Source organism: Sander lucioperca, chromosome 13, assembly GCF_008315115.2.
Source record: "Sander lucioperca isolate FBNREF2018 chromosome 13, SLUC_FBN_1.2, whole genome shotgun sequence".
Classification (NCBI taxonomy): domain Eukaryota; kingdom Metazoa; phylum Chordata; class Actinopteri; order Perciformes; family Percidae; genus Sander; species Sander lucioperca.
This window is the reverse complement of record NC_050185.1, coordinates 8,409,213-8,436,704: the sequence shown is the minus strand read 5'-3', so window position 1 is coordinate 8,436,704 and position 27,492 is coordinate 8,409,213. Positions and strand designations below refer to the sequence as shown.

Sequence of the window (27,492 nt, the reverse complement as noted above, 5' to 3'; positions counted from 1 at the left end):
AGAGGAAATGAATGCTGCTTTTTCAGTGAGATCCACTGGGCAAGCAAGATTAATTGTATTGTAGTTTTATTTTTTATTATTTCGTTGTCTCATACTTTTGTCTTGAACAAACAGTGGCTTATTGTTCTTGCTCTAAAGCTCTAAAGCTTGCAATGCATCTTAGCTGTGGAACCACTGCTAATGATGTTATTGTTCCTTTTTTCTGTTTATTTAATGATGATGTTGAAACTGCATTAGCAGAGAATTACCTGAGCCAGACACACTTTTTCTTCTAATCATGATTATTCTCTTATTAAAAAAAGAACATATGTCATAACTGTATGTGGCCCATTGCGGGAAATGCTAGTTTCTGAAATGTAAATATAAACTAGTTTCAACGTCATTTAAAGGATTAACAGAATGTGCAGCATCAACAGTAAATGTGTGCAATCGGAATTGTGCAGGCATCCAGTTGCAAACAGTGTAACAAGGCCTGAGGTAATACATGTGCACAGGTGGTGAGTGCTCAGGAAGGTATTGCTCTTCACGGGGAATCCTTGATGAACTCCGACAGATTTCACCTACAAGGCAGGCGCCCTGTCCCTGGTTTAACAGCTGATTTCCATTTATTTAAAATGTATGGCTGTAGTGCCTTGTATGCAGATCAGCAGTAGTATGGTGTGCTGTGTCTCTAATTGTGAAAGTCACACTGATTTACATGATTATTCTATTTATCGGATCCGATCTCATCCTTCCAGCAGTATAATGAATGTTACAGTAGGTTTATAATCATGTGTGATTGAAGTAACATATCTGAGGTATTTTCTCAGTAACACTCTTCCAATTGGAGTTCATCTAAGGATAACTGATTGTATGTCCTGTCAATTATTAATGAAACATATTCTCTAAGTAATGACATGCTCCCTATTAGGGCTGAAACGATTCCTCGAATAACTCGAATAATTCGATTACAAAAAATCCTCGAAGCAAAATTCTTTCCCTCGAAGCTTCGTTAAATCAATGTAATTAAGGGTGTACGGCTCACTGTGTTTCCGCACGGAGAATAATTACTAGCGCACACAACAGGTTGACGCTTCTGTGGACAAGACTGATGGCCCAGATTACAAATGAACGAAGACGAGAGGGTTTGAGTGGTCTAAGAGAAGAGACAGGCGAGAGAAAACAACAGAAAGTTTGGGATCATTTTAAGCTGCAAACATGCTACTACATCATCTTTGTAGAAAGCATCCAGTCTACTCATCCATTCCACGGAGCGAGCCCGACACAAGGTAGCTAACTAACGTCTGCTGCTCTCGTCCACCGCGCTGTTTTACACAACTAGCCTACAGCATGCTACAAGCTGTCGGTTTGTAGTCTAACTGTTTATTAGTTTGCTACTAATCTTTAGAAACTTAGCTGCTGCCGGAGACAAACCGGCTCCTCCCCCCAGCATGGCCACTTATTATGCACGTGAATGACGTCATCATGCCGGTGATGTCTGCATTCTTTATTCTTTCTCCTCACTCAGGATTAACCTTCTTAAAATGTGTCCCCCAGAACAGTGTAGTTGAATAGCCCCGCTGTAAGCTTTGTACAGTCACAATTACCTGGGCTTAGTGAACAGCTCTTTTGCATATCCAGTGCAAAGAGCCAGAGGCAAGAAGGGGAAGGGGGTGAAAAATATTAACATTTGGGCCACCAAAAATGTACTTGGAATTTGGCAATAAAAAATGTTGCTTTTTCAAAAAAAAAACTGTCTTTTGTATATATACAAAAGACTAACTTTTTTTTAGTACACAGCAATAATAAATATTTATTATTGCTGTTTACTAAGTATTTCTTACTAAGTATTTCTTATCCGATTACTCGATTAATCGATGGAATAATCGGTAGAATACTCGATTACTAAAATAATCGATAGCTGCAGCCCTACTCCCTATGAAATATGGCAGGGCTCCAGACTGCAACCAAATTTTTTGAGACAGTGCAAGTAATTTTTTTTTTTACAACTACTCGCACATGTGCGACCTGAAAATTTGACTCTTTTTTAAATTTTTTTATTTCATGTTGAAAACGAGGAGGGAGCGAGTCTGCCAGAGTTGGCCAATGTGTGTGAGAGGGGAAGGGTCCGTGAGTGATTAGACAACTGCGTGGGTAACGTCATCTACACTTGCGTGTCTCGCTTGCGTGGCGTCACACTCATCATCCGTAAAAGTCAACCATGGCGAAACGAACCATTAACGCATTTTTTTTCCATCCACGGCTCCTCCTCTACTAGAACCAGGCCCTTCACAGCAGCAAAATGCAAAACTCGACGAGTTAGAGTCAGAAGAGACAGTGGTGAAAAAGGCAAGAACACACCTTTTCCGACAGGAATGGCTGAGGGAATTTACATGGCTTGGATTTACCGAAAACACCAACACCATTAACTATCTACTGCACTAGATGTGGTCCACAACATGCGGGGAAAACCAAGTTTGCCGAGATAACTAGCACCGCACAGTTTAACTAACTACAAGTGTTGGCCGTCAGAGCCTTCCAGTGTCCCACAGGGGAATGTGCTCTGCGCACAAGTTGTTTACCTAATTTGGTTTTTGCACTGTAATGACAGTAATAATACTTTGCATGCATTTGTTAAAGCTATAGTGCTTAGTTTCTGTCTCCCCCATGAGAAATTCTAAGTAATGACAACAAAACTGTCAGGGCATCCACATGCTACAAGCCTTCCGTGATCGCACTTCACCCCCACCCCTCCTCCACGCAGTTGCTAGTAGCAAAGGAGGACAGGGAGGATTAAAAAAACATGATAAACTCTTCCGAAGAGGTAATTATCTTTACTTAAGTTTCTGCGCTCTAAAGTTGCTGGATGACACCATGTTCTAAACACACCCATGCTGAGAAATACAGAGAGAGTTGTGTGGAGCTGATAATCTTAATTAGCTTTGTATCAACTCTATTGGCAATGGCTTGGAATGTAACGTAAAAAGTTACACACTAAAGCTTTAAGAACCATTCAATTCAAATGTGACTGTGAACTAAAATAAGACAGCAGATCGTAGTTTCGGTATTATTACCAAAACATTTATCAGTAATAGTTAAAATGGGGAAAATGTGAATACTTGCGTTGCAGGTCGATTTAAGGTGTGCGCCCCTAAATGTTCTGCCTGTGCCTCTCAAATGTTCAGTTAGGGGCTACAGTGCTCCTAGTAACAACGTTTGTCTGGAGCCCTTTTTTAATAATCAGGGTTATTGAGTCAACACTGTTCACTGAGCTCTCTTGGCACCAGTGTCTGGGAACACTCTCTAGTCATAGCTAGATTGTTTAGTTTACAGATTTGAAAAAATAGATATAAAATATTGTAGATTCAGCAGTATCTACGTGTATAGAGAATTACCCAGCTGTGCTCTGTGTGTGCAAACTGCTTAACTGGGTAAGCATTATAGATCTTAGCATCTTGACAGGTGAGAACTGTTGATGGCTCATATAAAATATTGAACCAAGGTGTTAGCTTAATCAGCTTTATTCAAACACAGAGGGGACTCTTAGATCCATCTAACAATCCATCCTCACTTTTACATATAAAAGGGAAAGAAAATATATAATAAACAGATAATACAGGCCAGGGAGCAGTCTTTTATAAAGCCATTCCCAGAGCTGCTGTTATTGTTTCATCACTCGTCCCTGGTCTGCTGTTGCACAGCATTGAAGGAGTTTAAGCCCCTGGAAGCCTTGCCTTGTATCAAGTCATATTCAATCTCACATGCACTGCATTGTCACCGCCACATTCTTGTGCTAGCATTTTCCTTTCGAAAAAGGTTTGGGCTCCTTGTGAACATCAAATTACAAAATGTTTAAGGGCTGTGACAGCGTTTTGCTTTTAAGCACTTTGGCCTCATTTTGGAAACCACATTTTTGTTATTCCCTCTCTACTGTCGGGGTAATTTACGCACACAGCATGAAAAGTCCAAATCTATCTCCATCTGGTATATTTTTTATTAATTTCTTTATGCAAATGAATGACCCCAGTGAATTTTAGGATGTCATACTGTTCTCCACCCTTGTAAACGTGCAGTAAAAGGAGAGTAAGCTTTTTCCAAGTAGATCTTGGCGATACCAAAAAGAGAGACTTAATTCCTTAGATTCCTACCAAGTTTAGCACATATAAAAACATCTATCAAGTCACTTCACCTTAAATTCAGATTAGATCAAATATGTTAAGCTTTGATTAAACTGGACTATCAGGGCCATTTTATTCTACAGTTTTATAGTTCTTATCAGCAGCTGTGAACAGTATACTTATACTGAACAGTAGTCAGCCAAAGCTTGGCACAGTAAGATGACAATGACAGCATGAAATGTATCTTTCTTCTGCCCTCAAAACAGCAACAGAGGCTTATTGTCATATGGTGTTGTGTTCATAATGGATCCACTGTACTCTCATTACATGTCTGTGAAGAACAACCCTAAACCTTGATAAATTATCACTGGTGTAACATAATAAGTCATGGGCCCCAGTGGAGACAGTTTTGCCCAGCAGCCCGATACATTGATCATTTGGCAGTGATGAGGCCTAATGATCATAATAACGCTCATGCCCACAGTTCCAAAACGGAGAGAAAAATTGTCCTCGCTCATTAGGTCCACCTGTGTTCCTTGTGCTGGGCATTGTATATCTCTTATTATCGACACCACCCTCCACGTTCCATATGGGTCATTTGAACTGATTTCGGATGTTATGTTATCTGACACTATTGATTATATCAAAGTGGATATATTGTTACTACTTTCATACAACTGAACTGTCAATGTTTAACTTTCAACTTTATTTTGTCCCCGGAGGGCAATTAGTTTGACAGCAAGGCATAGAATATATGAAAAAGACAGACATACAGTATAGAAGGAGGTGGGGGGAGGTGTCCTGAGTACCAGTGGGCTAGTCACTAGTGACCCACTTTCACATTTCCCAGTGTACGTACAAAGAACAGCATCAATAACATCTATAAAAAATAAGCAGCAGAATGACCAAATAAATACCAATTAGGGCTGAGCAATATATCGATATTATATCGTTATCGTGATATGAGTCTAGATATAGTCTTGGATTTTGGATATCGTAATATCGTTATATGGTAAGTGTTGTCTTTTCCTGATTTTAAAGGCTGCATTACAGTAACGTGATGTCATTTTCTGAACTTACCAGACTGTTCTAGTTCTATTATTAGCCTTTATCCACTTAGTCATTGTATCCACATTATTGATGATTATCAAAAATCTCATTGTGTAAATATATTGTGAAAGCACCAATAGTCAACCCTACAATATCGACATTAAGGTATTTGGTCAAGAATATTGTGATATCTGATTTTCTCCATAATCGCCCAGCTCTAATACCAATACACACAATAAAGTGCATAGTGACCAGACACGTTGAATACATGATCAACATCTCTGCCATCATAACACAATTGTCCTCATCAGCGGCATAGACGACATCATCATCATCAACACAAACCACACCATGGCCTGGGTTCAGAAGTGAAATGGCTGTGGGGATGACGGAGTGCTTGTACCCGTTACTCTTAACAGTGGGGAATCTGAACCTAGAGCCAGAAGGCAAAATCTGAAATTCAGAGTATAGGGGGCAGGGTCTGTCAGATAGGATGGCTTCAGCCGAAGGTTAAACTGTAGGTGGTTTGGTGAAGTTTGTATACTATTAACTGGCTGAATTACAGACCACAAAGATCACTGGTAGATGCTCAGTGCATGACTGTCATCAAACCAAACGTGACAGGATTTAGGGCTATTTTTAGTGAACAGCCACTTGGATTACATGGCTATAGAACAGTGTCCTAAATTCAACAATTACGGCAGTCGACAGTGTTTATTGGCTGTTGAGGTCCACAATTTCTTTTGGGTGTTAGCTGTTCCTTGACATCTTGTGCTATATAATGCACCAGTCGGATTTATTTGCATAGAAAACGTACCATGAACTTTATAATGTGACAGTTTGATTTCCATTTTCCTTAAGGTCATGATTGACTGCCAAACTATAAAAATAACTAAACCAAATTGTTCCCAGCTGACATCTTTCTAGGAGGAAACTAGGTCCTGCCACTTCTTATTTTACCACTTATTATCTTTATTGTTCAACAAAACACTCAGCATCGTCGTCCAGTCAGATTATTCAGCTAATTTGCATCAGAGGCATTTATAGCCTTTTAATTCTGTCAAATGTAATCACATTGAAAAAAAACTGACAGTAGAATGGAAAACAAATGTTAGAAGAGTGGAAATGGAGAGTGCTTTAGCACTACTGTCACCTTAGGCAAGCTATTTTTAATTTGCCAACAAAAGCACCATGTCTTTTTTCCCTTCCTTCATATTCTCTGTTTCAGGCACAATCGGAGCTCCAGGGACCGCTGAGCCCCACATTTGCATGACAGGTATTGGTAAATCGGGTGCAGAATTGTAGACAGCGGCCGGCAGCCAGTCGCTTAATGCCTGTTTGCCTTATTCTTATGGAAAGAATTTGTTGACACTTGTGAGAGTGCTGTCTAGTAAGCTTTCACTGCAGCTCTAATTGGTGCTTGTGTTGAGGAGAAAAGCACTACATAAACAGAACAGAGATCCTGTAGTAGAAATGTGATAGACGATGGAGTTTATGGACTGACTAATGAGAATAATTAAATATTCCCTTTTTTCTTTACTCCTTTGAAACTTTACTTTTTTTTGTTTACTGAGCACATTATTAAAGTCTACCAGCATATGTTCGGCGTCTCTTTAATGAGAACTCATCCTACCTTTTAACTACTACAAACTACAATGACTATCATTGGTGAAACACTGTGTTATGACTGAACCTCAAGGCATAGAGGAATCAAAGTGTTTAAAAGATTTATTCATCCAGGACATTCAAAGCCTTAAAGATGACACATACGCAAAGATGATCATCATGTGAGTGGAAGTGGCTTAAATAGGTGGCAATATGTCAGGAAATTAGCGATGCAATTTCCAGACGGACATTATAAGACAAGGTAATGATTCCTCTGACTCCAGAGGGCATCCTGTAGTTTTTATGGGGAACATAAAATGTTTAATAGATAACGATCCGGAATTTGTTTTAACACAAACCCGGTTTGCAAAATGTACCGAGAGAAAAGAAAGAGGGGAAGAAAGGAGGTTGAAAACACTGATGCCTAATATGACATGCGCTAATAAAAAAAAAATCTAGGAAGTCAGCTGTCTACCAGCATTTGTCAAGAAAGAAAAGAGGTTTAATTTGACACAGTCTGGGACTTGGCCTGCCCTTGAGCTTGACATCTGTTGAAAGGGAGATAAGGGGCTGAAATTAGGAAAAGTTACATTTGAGCTAATTTGCATGAACTGTACTCTGTTTAATTGGCAACATTTGTGATTTTCTTATTAAAATGGCTACTCAAGTAACTCAGATTTGGGTGAATGCATGTAAAATAACCTGGATAATCTCATATTCAGGTTATAGTTAAGATTATCTGGCTTACTTGAAAATGTTTGCACATTTTCTCAGACAAAAGAAGGACGGTTGATAACATAGAAAATAGATGGGTGGCTGCTTTATTTATGGCAACGAGGACACTAAATATTTTGCATTAATAGCACATCATGGCTCTTGGATTTACGAAGCAGAATGTCAATGTATATTGTTTCTTGCTAAATCCCCTGTAAGTGCATTGATTGAAATTGGCAACATGTTTCCTACATTATTTAAAAACAGGTAATAGAAAAAAGGATTGCTGATTTTCTATACGCTTGGTCAGTCCTTTTAAGTGATGGAACACATTTTATGAGCACATTTCTGAACCAAGCATGTACCTAGTGGCCAACTATCGATCAGGAACAATGGATATCAATTCTTGATATCAGGTTATTGTCAAAACAGTATGGCCATTTTAGCCTTAAGGCTTTCTGGGCTTGATTTATTCCTCATCAAAAAATTGTTCATTGCAGTTTTATAGAGCATGCAGCAGTCAATAGCTGTTTAATCCGACGCACAATGAGGCTAGTGATGGTGCTAAATGCCACAAGCAGTGATGTCCAAGTATCAATTTGTTAAAACAAGGTTTTTACCACTGGCTCGCCACAAAGTATCTTTGGGTTACAAACTGCCAAGAAATCAGCTGCTTGCTCACACATAAGTAGTTTGAAAATAATTGTCTGGTTAGTCAGAGTAGGGCTGTACGATTGAATTGCGGTCTTGATTCAGGCATGTACGCAATCTCATTTCTGAAGGACAACGATACCGCCATATTTGCTTTGGAGAGTTGCATATTTAGAATGAGTGCTTATCATTTGTCCCTGCTGCAGAATGTGCAAATGGACTTCAAGGCTGAATGTGTTATTTCTTTCCCCAAGAGTGTTACGCCTAGTTCTGCCCTACAATGCTATGATTGGCTAGTACTAACGGTAACCATGACCTCTTTTGTCCTCACCTTAACTGCGTCCAACCTCAACATGTCGTCGTTTGTAGCCAATCACAGTACAGTAGGGCGGGACAAGGCGAAACACTTCCTGAACTTACCACTTGCTAGAAAGCAATCAATCAAATTAGCCACAGCCTACGAATTCAGACTGGGTCACCGCAAAGAGTGTCCAGTCTTTGGTCCTGGTTACATGGGAGGCAGACACAAGCCTAGCATGTAGCTTTTCTAATGTGCACTAAGCACTAACGTTATTGTAAATGTAATTTATGTTAGCTCTATCAGAGATAATGTTATATGTAGAATGTATTTGGCTCTACTCATCTCACACCGTCTGGCTGTGTTTGTATGGGGACAACCTTAGTAAACTAAATAGCCTCGGCTACGCTCAGTGTTGTTACATTAAAGTGAGATTTGAGCCAGAGTTGATGGCCAGAGTTGACCGTCACAAACACTTTGGCAGTACATGGTGCATAAACGGCAAGGCATGTACGTGTGTCATTGTGTTGCCCTTAATGTAATGTAGGCTGTAAAAAAAAAAAACACAATGACATTGCTTATTGTGTAGCTAATTTAAAAGAACAATTTAATTAGCAAAAGTATCATAAATGAATGCAAATGCACAGTTCTGTTACGTTTAAAGTCAATTGCCTGTTGCAACACCCCTATCCTAAATGTTATTCCATCTTCGGCGCAAATTATTAAAAACTGTCCTAACTTGAAAGCAAGTGTTATCTGATTTACGTTTAGTACGAAACTATTTTGTGCAGTCCGAAAAAAATCAATACCATGAATCCTACCAGTGTAAAGGCCAGATGTGGATCTTTACTTCACTTGGTGCTCAGCTGCAATCAATATTAAGACAGCTCGTTTGAAGTCAGATCATCATAAACATAATAGAAGGACGGTCACAGGTTGTACTGTAGCATTATCAGTGCAGCGTCCTATTTGAACACCTGAAGTGTATCTTTACATCCACTCATTTGTTTACTCCTCCTGTAATGATCGGTGCTCCACAGGGGCACTGAGAACACTGACTCCTCCGAAGTGTTTGATCTTCTCTCTGTACGGTGGCAATAAAGGGGGGCTGAGTCTCACAAAAGCACAATGAAAGCCTTTTAAGTACGACACAGCTGCTGCACGTGTGTATGCTTGAGTGGCCGTGTTACTGCTGTACCTCAGTCATTTGCAGACATTTGGCTTCTTTTCCCTCATCTTCCTGGTGTTTTTTTCCGACTGCATTCATGTATTTTTAATGAGCGGTCATTTAATCGGTCTGTAAATTGCCAGACTGCAACTGCCTTGTAATAATTACAGTGTTAGAAATGCAGTCGCTATGCAACATCTATCAGTGGAGTTATAAGGAAGTAGGAAACTGTACTGCTGTATAATGTGTTTATTCCAGGATCATGTATTATCCTGGTATAGCGTTTGGTCGAATTGTGATTATGGGCTACTCAATATCGATGTCATCTCTCATGATTACTGAGGGTCTTGTGGGTGGAAGTAGAGAGACCCAAGCACTCACAATGACTGTTCATTTCACATTAATGTATTCCGTTTAATTTGGTTCAAGGATATTTAGGTAGGTTATTGAATATTGAATGTATTCATTTGGAGATAGACTGGTTATTTAGGCCCACATCTGTGATGTTAAAAACGGTATAGGTAGATAAGATGATAACATGATTGGTGTGGGGAGAGAGGGTTGTACCTTATGCATTACTTTTTTTTTTTAAGCAAGGTTATATTATTATTTTTTATATATTTATGGAAAAATTGAAACACCCTCCCTAATATCTCAAAATAGTATTGCAACTCCTTTAACCCAAAAAAACTAAAAGAAGGAAAAGCATAAATAAAAAAAGCATGAAGAATGAAAGATGATGTACCACAACGTGATCATGTAATAGCTTTATGTAGAGCTACTAAATGAACAGATCTTACCACTGTCGCTCAATGAGTGAAGCAGAACTTGAGCATTGTAATACTTTTGCCCCGCCCAGGACCCAACTAATAAAACTAAATATGAACTAGAGCTGATGTCTTGCCTGAAATGAGATTAGCTGTTTGACTGTTCATCACAAATAATACAGTTACAATATTCAGAGTCGCATAACCAGGCGTGTTTTGGATAAGCAGATAAAGACTCAGAGAGGGGGATGTTTCCTCCAGACAGGTGTGCCAAACGGCTCACGGAAAATATCCCAACCCAAGCTTATTACTCGGAAAATGTCCACTGCTCACTGACGTGCAGGAGAGAGGGCGATAAATACAAACAAAGCTTAAAGTGGTGTTGTTTGGTTAACTGTGGAACGACAGACGGATGTGTGTGTGTGTGTGTGTGTGTGTGTGTGTGTGTGTGTGTGACACATCAATGGACTAAAGAAAATGTGTGTGCAGTACAGATAATATTAGTAACGTTCCAAACTGTCTCTTTTCTACACTGATTAGTAAGCGAAGTGGCAATGTATGATGCTGAATTTGCTTTATATTACAGTATAAACACCCCCACCACTTTTCTGAAGGTCTTGTAAATCATTGTATGATTTATGTCACTTAAAAGAAAGACTCACAATATGATATGTCTGACAGCCACATGCTTTTAGGCATAAAAATGTCAGTATCAGACACACACCATCAATCACATAAATCAAAAGTATAAACCAGTGAGGAGCAGGCGGGTTAAGTGGGGGTAGCGTACTATAATAGAGGCTCAAATGAGTGTTGAGAAATATATGTTATTAATTCGTCAACCATTTGATGTCCATCACTTCTGCATTTACCTGTTAAGCTATGAACATTTTTACATTGTTTTCTCAAGTCAATGTGCCGTTTGCCAGTCAATGTCAGTTTATACTGTATGACATCATCTCCCTCTCACTCTTCGGTCATTCCTACAGGAGTCCTCTGTTTGAACTGCTATGGCTGCTGCACATTGGAAGCCTAAATCACTGGACTTGGGCTGGTGGATCATTCTCCTGCTCCTCAACCTCCTTCCCGAGGCCAGGTACAACAACATATTGTATTGTACCTCTCAGTCTCCCTCTGTTTGTTATTTAACTTCCTCTCCAACCATTTCATTCCCCTGACACTATCCCTCCAGTTGATGTTCTGGTGATGGGTTTTGTATAATGCCCTTATTAATCAGTCTCACTGCTGCAGCAGACATTGTAATCTAACCAACACTATTAGAAGCAAAAGATCATCTATATTGTAAGCAGAGAAAAGGCAAAGTTTTTTTTATTATTATTACACAGTGAGATGGTCTCAGCTGTGGCTGTCAGTTTGGCAAATGAAATAACCAGACCTCTATAATGATGTTGACAAAATAAACCCCAGAGGACTGCCTGGGAAAACCTTAAGCATTGAATTAATAAGGAAAGAATATTCTTCATTTTCAACCCTCTGACTTTCACATTTTTGGGTGAGGATTAAAATAGAACCCATGACATCTTGTCCTAAGTTAGGCCTAAAAAAGAACAAACCTAAAGTGAGCTCATCCTCTTATCTAAATGTAGCTTGGGCTCTCCTCTGCACCGGTCTGAATCTCACCGACTGGTGAATTAATTTGCATGGTGCAGCACACTACAGCCATGATTGGCCGTTCACAGCATTTTTACTCCTGCATCTTGTGCACATTTTTCAGTTTGTGTGCTAGAGTCAGCAAAAAAAACTCCTGCATGTCTAGAAGTCCTTCTAACCCCACTCCTTGTAATTTTAAACGAAGAGATTGCACAGGTTGCCATGTTAGCATTGTTGATAAGGTAAGATGTTATGGCAGGGAGACGCGGCGGAGTGTAAATCACTTTAAGATTTTGCACGCTAGGAAAAGCTCATTGAACCTGGAAGAAAGCAGGCTGGGGAGAGAAATCAGAACAGTGTGACAGGGATTAGCCCAGTTTGCGTTGTCATTGTGCCACTTAGCTCTCTTGCATATTAGGAGCACACAGAGTTTGTAATTACATATATTATATATAAATGAACCTGCAAAGAGATCTTTTACAAGAAGCGCTTTGGCGTTACTCTATGCTTTTCCCATTAAACGACATTGTGTATGTGGTTCATCGGTTTTCCATGGTTTGGGCTAGACATCTTAGTTTCAATGAAGGGCAATATTAATGCTACAGCTTCCAGTGGTGTGGCAATAGCTTGTGGGAATCCCTTTCTTGTTTCAACATAACAATGCCCCAAGGAATTGCTTTTTGATTTGAAATCAATTCATAAAGAAATAATTTTCGCATTTTGGTGTGGAATACTGTAACTCGAAAGGCGTGGGGTCCGTTTCAGAAAGCAGGTTTAGTGAAAACTCTGAGTTTGTTAACTCTGAGATGAGGGAAACTCTGGGTTTTCTGTTTCAGAAAGGGAGGTTAATCAAACCTGAGGGAGAGGGGTAACTCTAGCCCGTTTCGGAAAGAGAGGTAACTTAACCTCAGAGTCAGTTACCATGGTAACTGATTGTGAACCTAACCTGGTCGGGAGCAGGTTTTCTTCAATAAACCTCGAGTTTTTCTCAGTCTCCTCCCTCTGACATGGCGCTCTTTCATTTCCTCATTCATTCATTCAGTCTGTATCAGGCGCATTTTAGCGCAGTTTGTTATCTGCATGAATTTATTAACCATGTTAGGCAGACTATAAAACTTTTTTTTTTTCTTAAAATATGGCATTTCCTTTTGTCGGCGATCCCGTTGATGAAGAAGCTGTATGACTTCAGAATCAGAATCAGAATCAGAAAGGGCTTTATTGCCAAGTACGTTGCACATACGAGGAATTTGTCATGGTGTTGTTGGAGCATGTCACACATACAAATATAAGAAGGATAAAAAGATATAAACAATATAAGTATAAACATATACACACAGTATGTATTAATAACGATAAAATAAAATTAAATAAATAGTAAAATAAGTTAAACAGTAGTAAAAGCAACACTACAGCAGAGTAGGTACAGAGTAGGTACAGAGTAGGTACAGTAGGTACAGAGTATTTACAGTGGGGTGTGGAGAGAGGGGAAAAAACTGTTTATGTGGCGTGAGGTTTTGGTCCTGATGGACCTCATCCTCCTGCCAGAGGGGAGTGGCTCAAAGAGCTTGTGTCCGGGGTGGGAGGGGTCAGCCACAATCTTTCCAGCACGCTTCAGAGTCCTGGTGGCGTATAGGTCCTGGAGCGGCGGCAGATTGCAGCCAATCACCTTCTCAGCTGACCGAATGACACGCTGCAGCCTGCCCTTGTCCTTGGCAGTGGCAGCAGCGTACCAGATGGTGATGGAGGATGTGAGGATGGACTCAATGATGGCTGTGTAGAAGTGCACCATCATTGTCTTTGGCAGGTTGAATTTCTTCAGCTGCCGCAGGAAGTACATCCTCTGTTGTGCTTTCTTCACGAGGGAGCTGATGTTCAGCTCCCACTTGAGGTCTTGGGAGATGGTAGTTCCCAGGAAGCAGAAAGACTCCACAGTGTCGATTGTGGAGCCACAGAGGGTGATGGGGGCAGGTGAGGCTGGGATCTTTCTGAAGTCCACAACCATCTCCACTGTCTTTACAGCATTGAGCTCTAGGTTGTTTTGCTTGCACCAGGTCACCAGGTGGTCAGCCTCCCACCTGTAGGCAGACTCGTCTCCATCAGAGATGAGTCCGATGAGGGAGGTGTCGTCCGCAAACTTCAGAAGCTTGACGGACTGGTGACCGGAGGTGCAGCTGTTGGTGTACAGGGAGAAGAGCAGAGGAGAAAGAACGCAGCCCTGGGGGGATCCGGTGCTGATGGTCTGTGAGTCGGAGACATGTTTCCCCAGCTTCACATGCTGCTTCCTGTCAGACAGGAAGTCAGTGATCCACCTGCAGGTGGAGTCAGGCACACCAAGCTGGGAGAGTTTTTCTCCCTTCGCAGGGAGTTAAACATATGTCGGGAGATGATATTGAGGCCCCGACTATAGATGCATTTTCATTTCCAGATACTAGCCTACCTATTTGAGCAGTATCGTTTTTCTTCCCAGTCTATCAGTTATGTACCCTACATAACCTTATTCGTCCTATCACTAACGTCACCCATCGTGGACATGCTCTTACATCCCAGCAGATTATTTGTGTCGCATTACATTTTTTTTCAAATGGCAGTTTTCTTTACAACATTGTTGATGCGGAGCATATTAGTAAAGCCACTGTATGCAGAGCTGTCAGAAACGCTGTGTCCCTGGACACAAACCAGTAAAAAAGGAGTTACACAGTATTGCAGGTGCATGATGTAAACCCTTTGACCAGTTTGTTTGTGGTTGTTACCATGGTGAATCGTAGTATCATGGTTCCATTCATGCTGCCTTTTTATAGTGGTGGTGCACGCGCTTAACTCTGAGTGAACCTACTCCGAGTTGATTGAACCAACTCAAATCAGCTGTTCTGGAACCGAAAACTCAGAGTTTTCCCATCTCAGGGTAAATCAACTCAGAGTTCAAGGTTAGACTCAGAGTTTGTTAAACCTCCTTCCTGAAACGGGCCCCTGCACAGTAGGGCTGTAATCTCCCAGTCGACTAGTCGATTTATTGGTCGATACGTTCTGGCTCGACCAAAATTCTGATTTTTCCGATTTTTTGCCGTGTTAATTTCTTTCTTTCTTTTTTTGAATTTATTTTTATTTGTATTATTATTTTTTGCCGTGTTAATTTCATCAGGTGGAAAGCACTAATTGCTAACGGGGGTGTTTTCAGAGCACCCCTGTTTCACAGGTAACAGTCTGTCTTCAGAACACCCCCCTTGTTTTCACTTTTTGGATCAGCCCAACCCACTGGAGACAGAATGAAGAAAGTACTAGAAGGCCTTGGTCTGGTGGTTTGCTGAATATTTATTTAATCGTGAGCGTTTAATTTATAGTCAGTGACTCCTCCTCTACCATGTCAAAGACATCGGCAGTGTGGCAGCATTTTACAAAATAGATAATGGAAAAAAAGTCGAATGCAAAGTTTGCAAGCAACAGTTTACATATCACAGCTCAACTACAAACATGGCATATCACCTAAAAACGGTAAGCTAACTTGTCTGCGTTAGGTTGCCCGGTCTGTTTTGAGTAGGCTATATGAACATATCAGAATTGGCATATTCTAATGTTTTAGTCTAATAATTGTTTTATAACTGCAGGCGCACCCGCCCCTAACTACGGTAGCATCCCCCAGGGTTAGCCGCGAAGCTGAGCTCCTATGTTCAGCCTCGCTCTGTGCAAGGACATGCACAGAGCTGCTGAAATGATAGTGTCTGTCAGTTATTATAACATATGACAAAAACAATTGTCTTATTGTATATTATTGTATAGTATTATGATGCATATTCCTCAACAGTTCTTGTGCTGATATCAGTAGTTGACATAGTACTATTTTCGGAAATCATAGGCTATGATATTGCGCAGGTGCACATGATGCAACGCTGTCAGCGCTGACAGAGACAGACTCGAGTGTGTCATTTCAGTGCAAAATAATTAGGTTAAAAAACGATTTAATATACTGCAAATAGCCTACTAGTTTTTTATGTTTATTTATAATTCATTTAGGCGGACAAGGCTACCAAGTACTGCGCAGCTAATTATTCTAACGCTTTTTCTTTTTTCGCCCCCCCCCCCTCCGCAGTCGATTTGTAGTCGAAATTTCAGGACTTCACTCGACCAAGATTTTCTTTGGTTGATTACAGCCCTACTGCAGAGCCCAGACTTCAACCCCATCCAAAACCTCTGGGATGAATCCAAACGCTGACTCCGAGCCAGGCCTCATCACCAAACATCAGTAGCCCAAATCACTGGTGCTCTTGGGGGTACGCAGGGATTCTCCCTGAATCCCTGCAGCCAGGTCCCAACATTTTGTGGGAAGTTTGTGGAGGCTGTTGTAGCAGCATATTAATGCCCATGGTTTTGGAATGAGGTGTAATGCTCAGGTGTCCACATCTATCTAGATCAGAGGTTTTCAAATTGCGAGGCGAGGAGAGTTGAGGGGGTGTGCGGAGGGAGAGATGCTGAGCTGCAATTTGTGTCAAAACTAGTCCTCCATCCTAGAGCCATAACTCAGTCAAATCTAAACACGCAGACATGATATACATTTCCTTAGATTCAGTATGATGTACTGTACACTTTGAGGATATCAGAGATCTGCTAAATCCTTATAACTCCAGAACTTGTCGGAGAATCATCATGCTTTTACGTTTTCTTCAGTATCAAAGTAATCCAGTGATGGCTGTCTGCACATCCATGAGTGCATTGCAAACAGGAACTGCTAATAGCTCATTCAATGTACCTTAAAGCTATAGTGCATACCCCGTGAGGAATTCTAAGTAATGACAACAAAACTGCCAATTTGCTAAAAGCAAACATAGGCTGTGGGGGAGCCCATAGTGTCAGACAAACCCCTGGACTAGATACATTAAGGGTAAAGATATAGCTAAGATTCATATAAAATAATGTATGTTACCACATTTTCAAGGGACAAACCCCTATCTAAACCTTTACTTTCACATTGACAACTACAACTAAAATTAGTTAATAGATAATTAATATTTTCATAGATAAAATTGCAAATGTACTGGAAGCCTGACTGTGGTTTTGGTTTGATCATGCAGCATGAGGCCAGAAAAGCAGATTGATGATACAATGATTGGCATTAGTATTAAGGATGTTAATAAATAATATGGAAAATCATTAGCTGTCATGAGAGCATGCAGGTTAATAATGGAAATGTATAAAGGTTTGACATATTCAGGGACAGAAAATTGTCATCCCACCCTTTCCAGCAGAGCCCAAGCAGTCAATGCAATTCATAATGCATGGCCCTAACACAGCATGTGACAAGGATTTTCACAAATGTTAATCTTTCTGCAATTACTTGACATGATGTAGAGCACATATGCAAAGCCCTTGCACAGCATATTTTAATTAACACATTTTATGGAGTTGTATTTTTTTCCAACAAGACATTATTATGCTGCCTCTTGAGAAATCCAAACATGTACCAAAAATGGAATTTCACTTGGAAATTTGCATCTAAAAGTGAAAGTATATATTAATTGTCCATCAAAATTTGAAGTTGCTGGAGTTTGGAAATAATCCTCAGAACGTCAGCATGCACATGCTCCCAGAATATCTGCGTATCAGCAGGGCTGTTTCACACTGAGAACTGCCACCTCCCTGATGCCCACTGATGCTATCGGCAGGCTCCAAATCGGCTTTACTACAGTTGAGGCAGGAGACTTTCCTAATGGATTAAGGTGTAACAGACAAATCCTCTAAATAAGGGTCTGTCATTCTGCACATCACCAAATTTCCTCATTTCCCCCACACTAAAAGACGGGGCTGATTAAGCTTTCATTCCCACGAATCCATGTGTTACATATAAATGAGAAGGCTGTTTTTTTTTTCTTCTATTCGCCGAAGGTCTTTCAATCCTTCAGCTTGCCTCGCTTCCAACCACTACCTTCCCCTTCTACAGTCAACACTTAACAAGTGTGGACACTCTGGCTGTCTTGTTGTCTATTTTGTTGGTAACCTATTGTCAAGCTGCTGGCTAATGTGGCACATAATCGATAGCTTTAAGGATGAGAGTGCTATATGTACACTTTGCCTATGGATTGAAGTGAAGTTGTCTAGCCTCTACTTGCTTTCTCACCCCATCTCACATGAATTATTCACAGCATGGCCGAGAGGGGCTTCACTTTGAGATGTGACCTGGTCAACACATAACATTTTGTTTCAGTAGTGTTGTCAAGGTTAATGTGTCACAGGTCTGGACAAGGGTAATGTATTCATGGCTGAGCCACGTTGCTGATTGAATGACCAGACAAATAGTTTCAACTTGGAGACCAAAGAGAAGAAAGTCAAACGTTCACAAGGTGTAACTAATGATAAATCAGAAATGATCAGTGAATATATGCCTCCTGCTTTAGTTTACAACAAAACAACATTTATATGCATTACATCTAATGAATATTGTATAATTTCACCCACCAGCTTAACTGGCGAGGTCCACAGTGGACTCAAAGCCATCTTCTTATAGAGATCATGGGCATAGAGCAGCAGGACTGGTCAAGTGTGCGTTAAATTCATGGATAACATTGTTAAATTGCATGCACATACAATTAGGGCAGGTACAGTAGGTCAAAGTAATACCAGAAACTAGCTCTGTAAGATCTAATGGATGCTTAAAATGAATGTCCAACCTTCACCTTGGTTTTCACTTACAAATAAGTGGTTTAGATAAAAGGGTAAAAAATTATTTCTTTAACCAGTTTTAATGCTCATGTTTGTCTAGTGGAGTGTCTGTGGCCCTGTATCTCAGCTATTAATGTGGAGTATGATCTCAAATGATGGGAAGGATGACCAAAATCTTAAAAAATAATAGTCATTAAAAAAAGCACTCATGTGGCCAGGTTGGCTCAGTGGGTAGAGCGGGCGCACATATACAGAGGTTTATGCCTCGACGTAGAGGTCCAGGGTTCGAGTCCGACCTGTGACAATTTCCTGCATGTCTTCCCCCTCTCTCTCCCCTTTCTCACTTAGCTGTCCTGTCCATTAAAGTCAGAAAAGCCCGAGGAAAAAAAGGCACTCATAAAAAGCAGATTTTATTTCTTTAAGATTAAACCCTTTTTCTTTTTTCCAGTCTTTTAAAGTTGTGTTTTATCCATTCTGCAATTACCTTGATGTCCTGTTAATATTCTATTTACATGCTTGATTTCTTGGAGAACATGCAGACTAGCTGTAAACAACTAGAGAAATAATTGCTAGTAGTAAAAGTACTGTCATGTGAAACAAGTGTTCTCCTATAACCACATCCTTTAAAATGTCATTGATCAGTGCACTAATTACATTTGAGCTTCAGTCAATCCTCTATTGATACGGTGAGCATCTGGCCAATGATCTTCAAAGTAACCAATTAGCGGACAACCCCAACAGGCATGAATCGAGCTGAAGCTGGATTGGATTTCCCAGAAGGTGTCTGCACAGCTGCACATTGAACACGGACCATTTCGTCCTAGAAATACACAAATGCTGAATGCTAAATATCTGATGTCTCTCAGAATGGACCCTCAAGATATTACCAATCCATGAAATTGTAAGACTAAATTGTTATTTTTGTTCTAACATACAGTAGCTCAAGCCGTATCTTTTGCATGATGTATTTATGTTGTTAATTTCATTTTTATTCCTTGAGGAAATGGCACAGACTCACTTTCCATGGAGCATTGTCCATATGAAACACAATCATTTCAGTAAAGTACATCCTATATCTTTCAGCAACAGCAACAGCAACATCCACCCCCGACTGCTTCTGAAGTTGTGTCTGAGGTAACGCTAGGATACCAGGTCCATTCAATATAGATTAAAATCCTTACACCTAACTGTGTCTTTGAAGATGTTGCACAGAACGGGTCAAAGGTTCTGTTTTTTATGGAAAGTGTAGGTGTACAATTAAAGTAAAAAAAAGGTAAAAAAAAAAAAAAAAAAAAAATCTACTTTTTGGCCGATTTATAGAAGTATATAGGAGTTTTAAATAGGGTTATTTCATAGAGTTATATGTACAGTATAACACTTCTGTGTTGCTGCCAGCAAAACAAATAATTTTTATTAAAATAATAACTAATTGCACACTCCACACTCCTTTCCTATTGTTGGAAACTCAAAGCAGGTGTGCAGTTTCTTGTAATGCTGACTGCAGGAATGTTTTCTGCTGTTCAAGGCTCATCGCTTGTTTTCTGAACGAATATTTGAACCTGGTCGAAGATCCACAATGTCATGGTCTAAAAAAAACAAAAAAAACAAACACTTGCCAACAGTTAAATCCTCAAATGTAAAGTCACAGAAGCTGTTCAGACTTCTTTGGCAGTTTATGAAAAAGCCTTTTCCAAACTTAAACTCTGGATGGTTTTACTGCCCTGTCTGTTAAACCAGTGGCAGTAACACATATTCATGTCATGTCATAATGGTTCATTAGATTCATTACACAGGTTTTGGGACAGTTACACTTGGCACTTAAAGTCATCGACCAAGGACAAAAGATGATGCAGCAGGCATAAAATCTGGGAGCTGGTGCCACTTCCAGTCCAGTAATTAGCCTCAGACGACTACTTTTCTTTTATGGATCACTTTTAAAATGACTAACAACTGTATAAATTGTCAAGATAAACAGTTTTGTACAGTATAAGCTCAGCATTTTTTTCAAGTGTTTATATACACTTAACTCTTCAAGTTGTTCAGTAGGAAGCCATTGTCCCTGAGGCTAATAGGTATCAGCTGTGCTGCTGTTAGATTGCACTGTGATAACACTTCCTTCACAGCTTTTGTTGTGCCTATAGCTCTACCACCTTCCTCTGAGGTGTCACAAGTGGCAGTGTGATGTGCGCCGCCGGGTTGTCATGTAGGTGTCTTGCCTCGAGATGCATTGTGGGCAATGTAGGCGGCAGGTTTTGAAAAGGAAGAAGAACGTGTAGAACAAAAACGATGATATTTGTGGTTCTGCTGCATCAGTTGATACTTTGTCTTTTAACTGTCCATTATGTGTATAACAATGTTACAGGAGTGCAATGCTGTAATCGGTGGAGAACTAACCTACTATGATGTCTAGTACTTTTTATTGATTAGTTGTTATTGTGTTAATTGAATTAATACTTTACTGCCAACTCTTATGAACTGATTCTATTTTTGAAATATTTTTAAAATCATTTTTCAAGCAAAAAATGCCGGACATTCTATAGTTTTACCTTCCCAACTGTGAGAATTTGCTGATTTTCTTTGTTCTATGCGATAGTAAACTGAATAACATTAACATTATTACTTATAGTTTGGCCGGTTGGTCGGTGAAAACAAGCAATTTTAAGATGTTGTCTTGGGGTTTAGGAAATTATGATGGGAATTTTCTGACATTTTATAGAGAAAAGACTTTAATTATTCAATACTAAAAAAAAAAAAAAAAAAACATTGCTAGCCCTAATTTCTATACTGTACATTCCCATCACATGAGTAGGTCACTCCAGCACCAAATGCTAAATCACTTTCTCCCACCATATATCAAATATGTTATCTCATCACAAATTAGCTGCTTTTTAGCAAACATAAAAGCTTTATTTAACTCATGTTAAAGAAAGACTCCATTATGTAGAGTCTATTCCATGACTTGGTCTGAGTGCTGTAGTTGTGGCGCTGTGCGTATGGAAGGTCATCTGAATGTCCTTAATGTCGCAGTGTGGTTGGCGTGCTCAATGGACTGCTGTGACTGACACTGGTTGCCACGGACAGGCATTTACTGCAGAGGCTATTCTGCCAACACCTCAATGAATGAAGGATCCAAATTGTTATATCAAATGTGTAAACTGGGAAATATTTACTATGAAAAGGTGCATATTTACCCTCTTATCACTGACAAAAACAATGTCATACATCTATTCTAATACAGCATACCTGTCAGTAACATGCACTAGTTTAATAGAATAAGTAACGTTACGTCTCCTTATGGGTTGGAAAAAGTCTTTTCAGCTGGAGTCAGCAAAATAAAGAGACAAATCAAGTTGAAAGGAACATAGCAATCAGAGATGAGGAGAGAGAACATGTGTTACTGAGATAGAAAACGATGAAAGCTGAACACTGCTTTCAAGCATACAAATAATCAGAAAGAGGAGCTCCAATATTTTCAGCCTCTTGTTTCACAGCGGACCAAATGATATGACATACGCTGCCCGGCCAGATGGGGATGCATATGTTGGCTGTAAAACCTACGAGACCCTGTTGTATGTATCCTTTACCTGTGGCTTTAGGATCACTAAATCAAGGCAATTTAGGCAACATAAAAGAAAAAATACACACACTCCCTGGTGGGGAATTACATGGAGTGCAGTGTGGCTTGTGTTGCCAGGATTTACGTGTAAACTCAGCACAGTCCTATTTGATGTATTGGTTTGTCCCCCCTCCTCCAGCCGTAATAACGCTGTATACCTTGGACATTGTAATGAGATTTTGAATTAAAAAAGGCGGAATTTCAGCCGCAAGGTTACCAGCTCCAGAGTATTTAATCTAGCTTCCCTGAGGTTTTATAATAAATTATTTACTGTATGAACTCATCTACTGGTCCTGTCATTTTCCATGAACAAGACTAGGTTAAAACCTAGTATATGTCTGGACTGTGTATGGTCAATAAGGGTGTAAGAAAAAAATCAATACACTTGAGTATCACAATATTTTATTTTGCAATACTGTATTGATTTTCAAAAACGCAATATCAATTTCTTTTCTTTTTTTTTAGTTTACGTGCAAAAATATTCATGTAAGACAGTGGTTCACGTTTATGTTGTGTTTAAACCCCCTACCGTTAGATGGCTATGCTGAGACGCACCACTAGTGTCCTTGCCTAACAGTGCCTAACAGTGCCTGACTTTTTGATAGAAGCTAACAATGTAGCTATGGCCTACTCTAGCATATAAAAATTTGCTCACTAAGAAGCTATGAACCACAATCCCAAACTGGCAGTTTGATTTTCTGTGTACTGAATTGTTTACCTAAAGTAAACTTCTTTGACTTGTATGCACATCATGTCTTTTTTTAAATATTAGTTTTTCTAAAATTATACTTAAAAAAAAATCCCAATATATTGCAATATACTGAAACGTGACCCATGTATCATGATACGTATCGTATAGCCAGATTCTGTGAAATGTGAAAAAATTACCAATATCGGCAGCCAAGATTACAGGTTTCCTTGACATTAGCATGTAGCTACATGTACAATAACAGTGTATTAAGAAAGTTAATCCGCTGATTGATTGCGATAGCGGAGGCAAAAGCCTGTTCCGTGCCAATTCATTATGAAAGGGCAATGGCCAATGGGGAAACACACACACACACACACACACACACACACACACACACACACACATCGTCATCACACTCACTCCAACCAATGATGTAAATTCATCATTCACTCAGCAACAGAGTTTTGCGTTCAAAAGCCTGGCCCTCGCCCTGTGGTTGGGTCGTGCCAAAGAACCACATCTTCAGTGTCAAGTGTCAGGTTTTACAGCACTTCATAGCATGGAGTAATAAGGAGCATGCTTACAGTTATAAGATCTCTTCATTGCTGCTGATGCAGGTGATTAAGCTTTTGTAATCCCTGCAGATATCAGTGCTGTATGTGACAGCAAGAGCTGTGGCGTTCTTCTAAAAGCGCCTGGGAAAGTAGGTTGGTGTCACAAACGTTGATATCACACGTTTCAGATCATATCTTTATGTTAGATAATTTCCTGCTGCTGTAGGCAGGCTGTTGTCCTATCCAGCATATTTCATTTGTGGTTCTGTATTCCAAAAATATCTTTCCTCTTGCAAAATATATGTCCTTCAATCACAGTTATGTGATTTTTTTAAAATAGATGTGATACTTTAAATGAATGCTTAATGAATTCATTGCAGTAAAACCTTGCTGTGAATTTCCACATTGAGTCTGGACTGCTCTTTCTGATTGGGTTAAAAAAAAAACAATAAACAATAAAGTTTGCAATGTTATGACAGGAATACTGAATTTAGCCAACTAAGCTCTCATTATTTTTCAAATAACATTTCTCCAGTTTTTTGTTTTGTATGTACACAGAGCCTTTCAGATGACAGGTCAGCTTTCGTTTCGCAGTCTGAGCAAACACCGAAAAGACATTTCCCTGCCCTCTTTCTGACCTTGGTTGTCATGGCAGTGAATTAACGCTAGTTAAAGATCAAGGACAACAAGACAGGCGAAAACTGTTAAAAATCCAAGATCAAATAAGGCAGAGGGTTTTACAGCGATGGATTGGGGAATTGAGGCTGTGTGTGGGAGGAAAAGACAGGATGAATGCGTATTGAATGGAAAGAGGAACACAGTGCTAGAAAGGATAGAGCAGTGTTGTTTAGCCAACGACAAGAATATGTACCCAGTGATACTTTACATTTAAAAACAGCTTGACATTTGAGATGCATCTTAATCATAACCAAACACTTAAATGTGTGATTTCTCAGTGGATGACACAAATGTCACTATAAACACACATTTCTGTAACTTCACCAAACAAAACTTCTATGCAGAGCTGAGACTGCAAAGTGCTACAATAAATTATCAAGCCAACTTCTACAGAAAGTCACAGATAGCAGCTTTCTTTCCTCAGCCCCATCAAGAACAGGATATAGAACAGCAGTGTTGGACCATTTGTTGGTAGTACCAGCTGGAAATTAACATTTTCCAATTGATTTTATTTTCCTCTTGTTCCACTGTCTGAACAGATTGTGCCTGTTCAACACAGTCTCCAACTTTTGGCATCTAATGGTGATCAATGGGGCAAGGAGGCCCCAATTGGCCTCCACCTATTGCTTTAGCTGGAAGTGTTAAACAGATGCTGGGTAAGAAGTGCTGACCATGGCTGTCATTATGGCTGAACAACTATTGAAAATCTTTCCCCAAGTTGAAATAGTTTTAGCAGTCCTCTGCTCTGAGCAAGAAAGCCAATGCAAATATATTGGCACTGTCTGAAATGTGTAACAGTTAGAGATGCACCGATTGACCGGCCGGTGACCGGAATTGGCCGATTTTCACGTGCTCGGCCATGACCGGTGACTGGCCGGTCAGACTGACATATGCCGATTTTATGCCGGTCAAATGCACTCGGGCGCTGCAAGATTTACATCGCATTTTCGCTGTATGCATGTAGCAGTGGCGCACTGCCGCTCAATCAGCTGTTTATGAAATGTCATAAAGTCGTAATTATACACGGCTCCAACAGTCAGTCACTCTCTCTCTCTCTCTCTCCCCTCTGAGGCTGAAAAACTGGAACATGAAAGCCGCACTCACGCAGTCCCGTAAAATATGACAGCTACAGTTTATCGGAAAATAGCGTTGGGCACACTGACGTACATTGATGAATTTACTGTTTATCAGACCCCAGCTGAGACAAGAAGCTAACGTTGGCAAACAATGTGTTGTCCCTCTGCCTCTGACGCCCCGCTGGCCGCTCTAGGACACGCTGTAAACAAAGGAAAAAAAAAAAAAAAGAAAAAAAAAAGACGCTGTATTCCTCCAACACGCTCTAAAATGAGCGGTGACGGTAAATCATCTGTTTCAGGTAACGGTGTTACACCGAAATCTGTGACCCATCGAGATCGGTGTCCCCCTACCTCAACCTGAACCCAACCCAACCCTTGTCCCTAATCTTAACCACGGAGGGGGGCGCTACGCTTTTAACAGGAGGGACACAGATTACGACGGGTCACAGATTTCGGTGCAACACAGGCACGCTAGGGTACCGTCTATTTGCTGGATTGTTCCGAGGTAACCGTCGGTAACTAACGTTAGCAGATAAGCCCGTTGACAGCAACGGTAGTGTTCATATAAATGCACAATGACACATAAAGCAAACTTGCTAAAAAAGGAACTACACACTGTTTTCAGGTAACGTTACTATTGATGTTCAAACAGGCCTGTGTGTGTGTTTTTGAGAAATATCTTTATACTGCATTAAGGCTATATTTATTTTATTTTTATTTGTTATTTATATAGGCTATTATTGTATTGCCATTACCTGTTTTCCCTGTTTCTATACATACAGAAGTTTAGTTAGTAGTAGTAGTAGTAGTAGTAGTAGAAGGAAATGGTTCTTCCAGAACATTGCACTTTAGATGTGTGTTAATTTCCCACACCAGGAGTAATTTATATAGTTGTATTTTATAGCAATCGATTATCTATTTAAAAAATGTTCTAGGCTATGTTCTATGCAAAATGTAAGATTTTCTATTAAAGAAAAGATAGAAAGTAAATATTTGTGTGTGCTGTAAAGTGGTTAGAAAAAAATGAAATCGGAATCGGCTAAAATCGGTATCGGCTGGCCTAACTCAAAGAAAATCGGAATCGGCCTAGAAAGTTGTAATCGGTGCATCTCTAGTAACAGTGTGTTCTCTCAAGTCAATACAATGGGTAAAAGTAGTCCGTGCTCTAAACAAATGTACCCAGTGGACACATCATCTAACTTGGCATCTACTGCAAACACACATTACAAAGTGTGTTCAGTGGAGGTAGTTTGAGCATTTGCTAAAAATGTCCCCCAGGTGCCTGCCGTGGGAAGTGTGCCAGGCATGGCCCACTGGGAAAAGGCCCGGGGGGCAACCCAGAACATGCTGGAGGGACTCCAGCCCAGCTGGCAGGGGAGAGCCTGGGCATCCCGGAGGAAGAGCTGGAGGAAGTTACTGGGGAAAGATGGGTGGACTTACACAGCTACAGCTCTACAATGGATATTGTGTAAAAAAAACTTGAAAATGTGATAAGACTAAGTCTACAGCCATGTGAACAGCTCTGAGTCTATACGTATGTAAATGCTATTGTCAACATGTTAACATGCTTACAATGACAATGATGATGCTAAGCAGGTACTGTATAATGCTTACCACGTTCACCATCTTAGTTTAGCACATTAGCATGCTATCATTGCTAATTAGCACTAAACTCTAGCGGAGGCTGATGGAAATGTTTTGTGGTGTTTTAAGAACTGCACAGATTTTTTATTTTTTTTTTAACTGGTGATAGCTTTAGATGACAAGTTAAGGAATCATCAAACTGATTACAATTCATCCTGAGGGGAATGCGTGTACATTTCATGGCAATCCATCCAAAAGCTGTTGATACATTTCAATCAAAACCAAAAAAGGCAACCACAGGGTGGCTCTAGAGAAAAAGTAAGGGGATCACCAAAATCATTAGGATTCATCTTCTGGGCACCATGAATGTCATCGATCCATTCTGTAGTTGTTGAGATATTTCAGTCTGGACCAAAGCGACCAAATTGCCATACCAAGAGCCACACTTCTAGCATGGCTAAAAATGTACATTCTTTAAAGAAATCAAAGTCTTCTGTAGTTCAGATATGTTAAAAGCACTGTGTTTATCTACATTTTAAAAATGTGCTTTCACATTTAATTACACTAGTTTCATTTTCCACAAACCTAAAATAGGTTATTAGGGCAGCTCCTCTCAAAAAGGATGATGAAATAAGGAATATGAGAAAGTTTGTCCTAGATGAACAAATATAGATGTGGCAGTTG

At 40.0% G+C, this 27,492-nt stretch overlaps 1 protein-coding gene across 3 annotated transcripts in view; it reads left to right on the top strand.

Annotated features, from left to right (window-relative positions):
* Positions 1-27,492, top strand: part of gabra3 (gamma-aminobutyric acid type A receptor subunit alpha3) — a 109,531-nt gene that overhangs the window by 22,295 nt on the left and 59,744 nt on the right. For all 3 annotated transcript variants that reach the window (XM_035990992.1, XM_031310983.2, XM_035990993.1), the window contains one exon: positions 11,340-11,446. In XM_035990992.1, coding sequence (XP_035846885.1) covers positions 11,361-11,446 — 86 coding nt within the window. In that variant the 5' untranslated portion in view covers positions 11,340-11,360. The remainder of the gene's footprint in view (positions 1-11,339; positions 11,447-27,492) is intronic.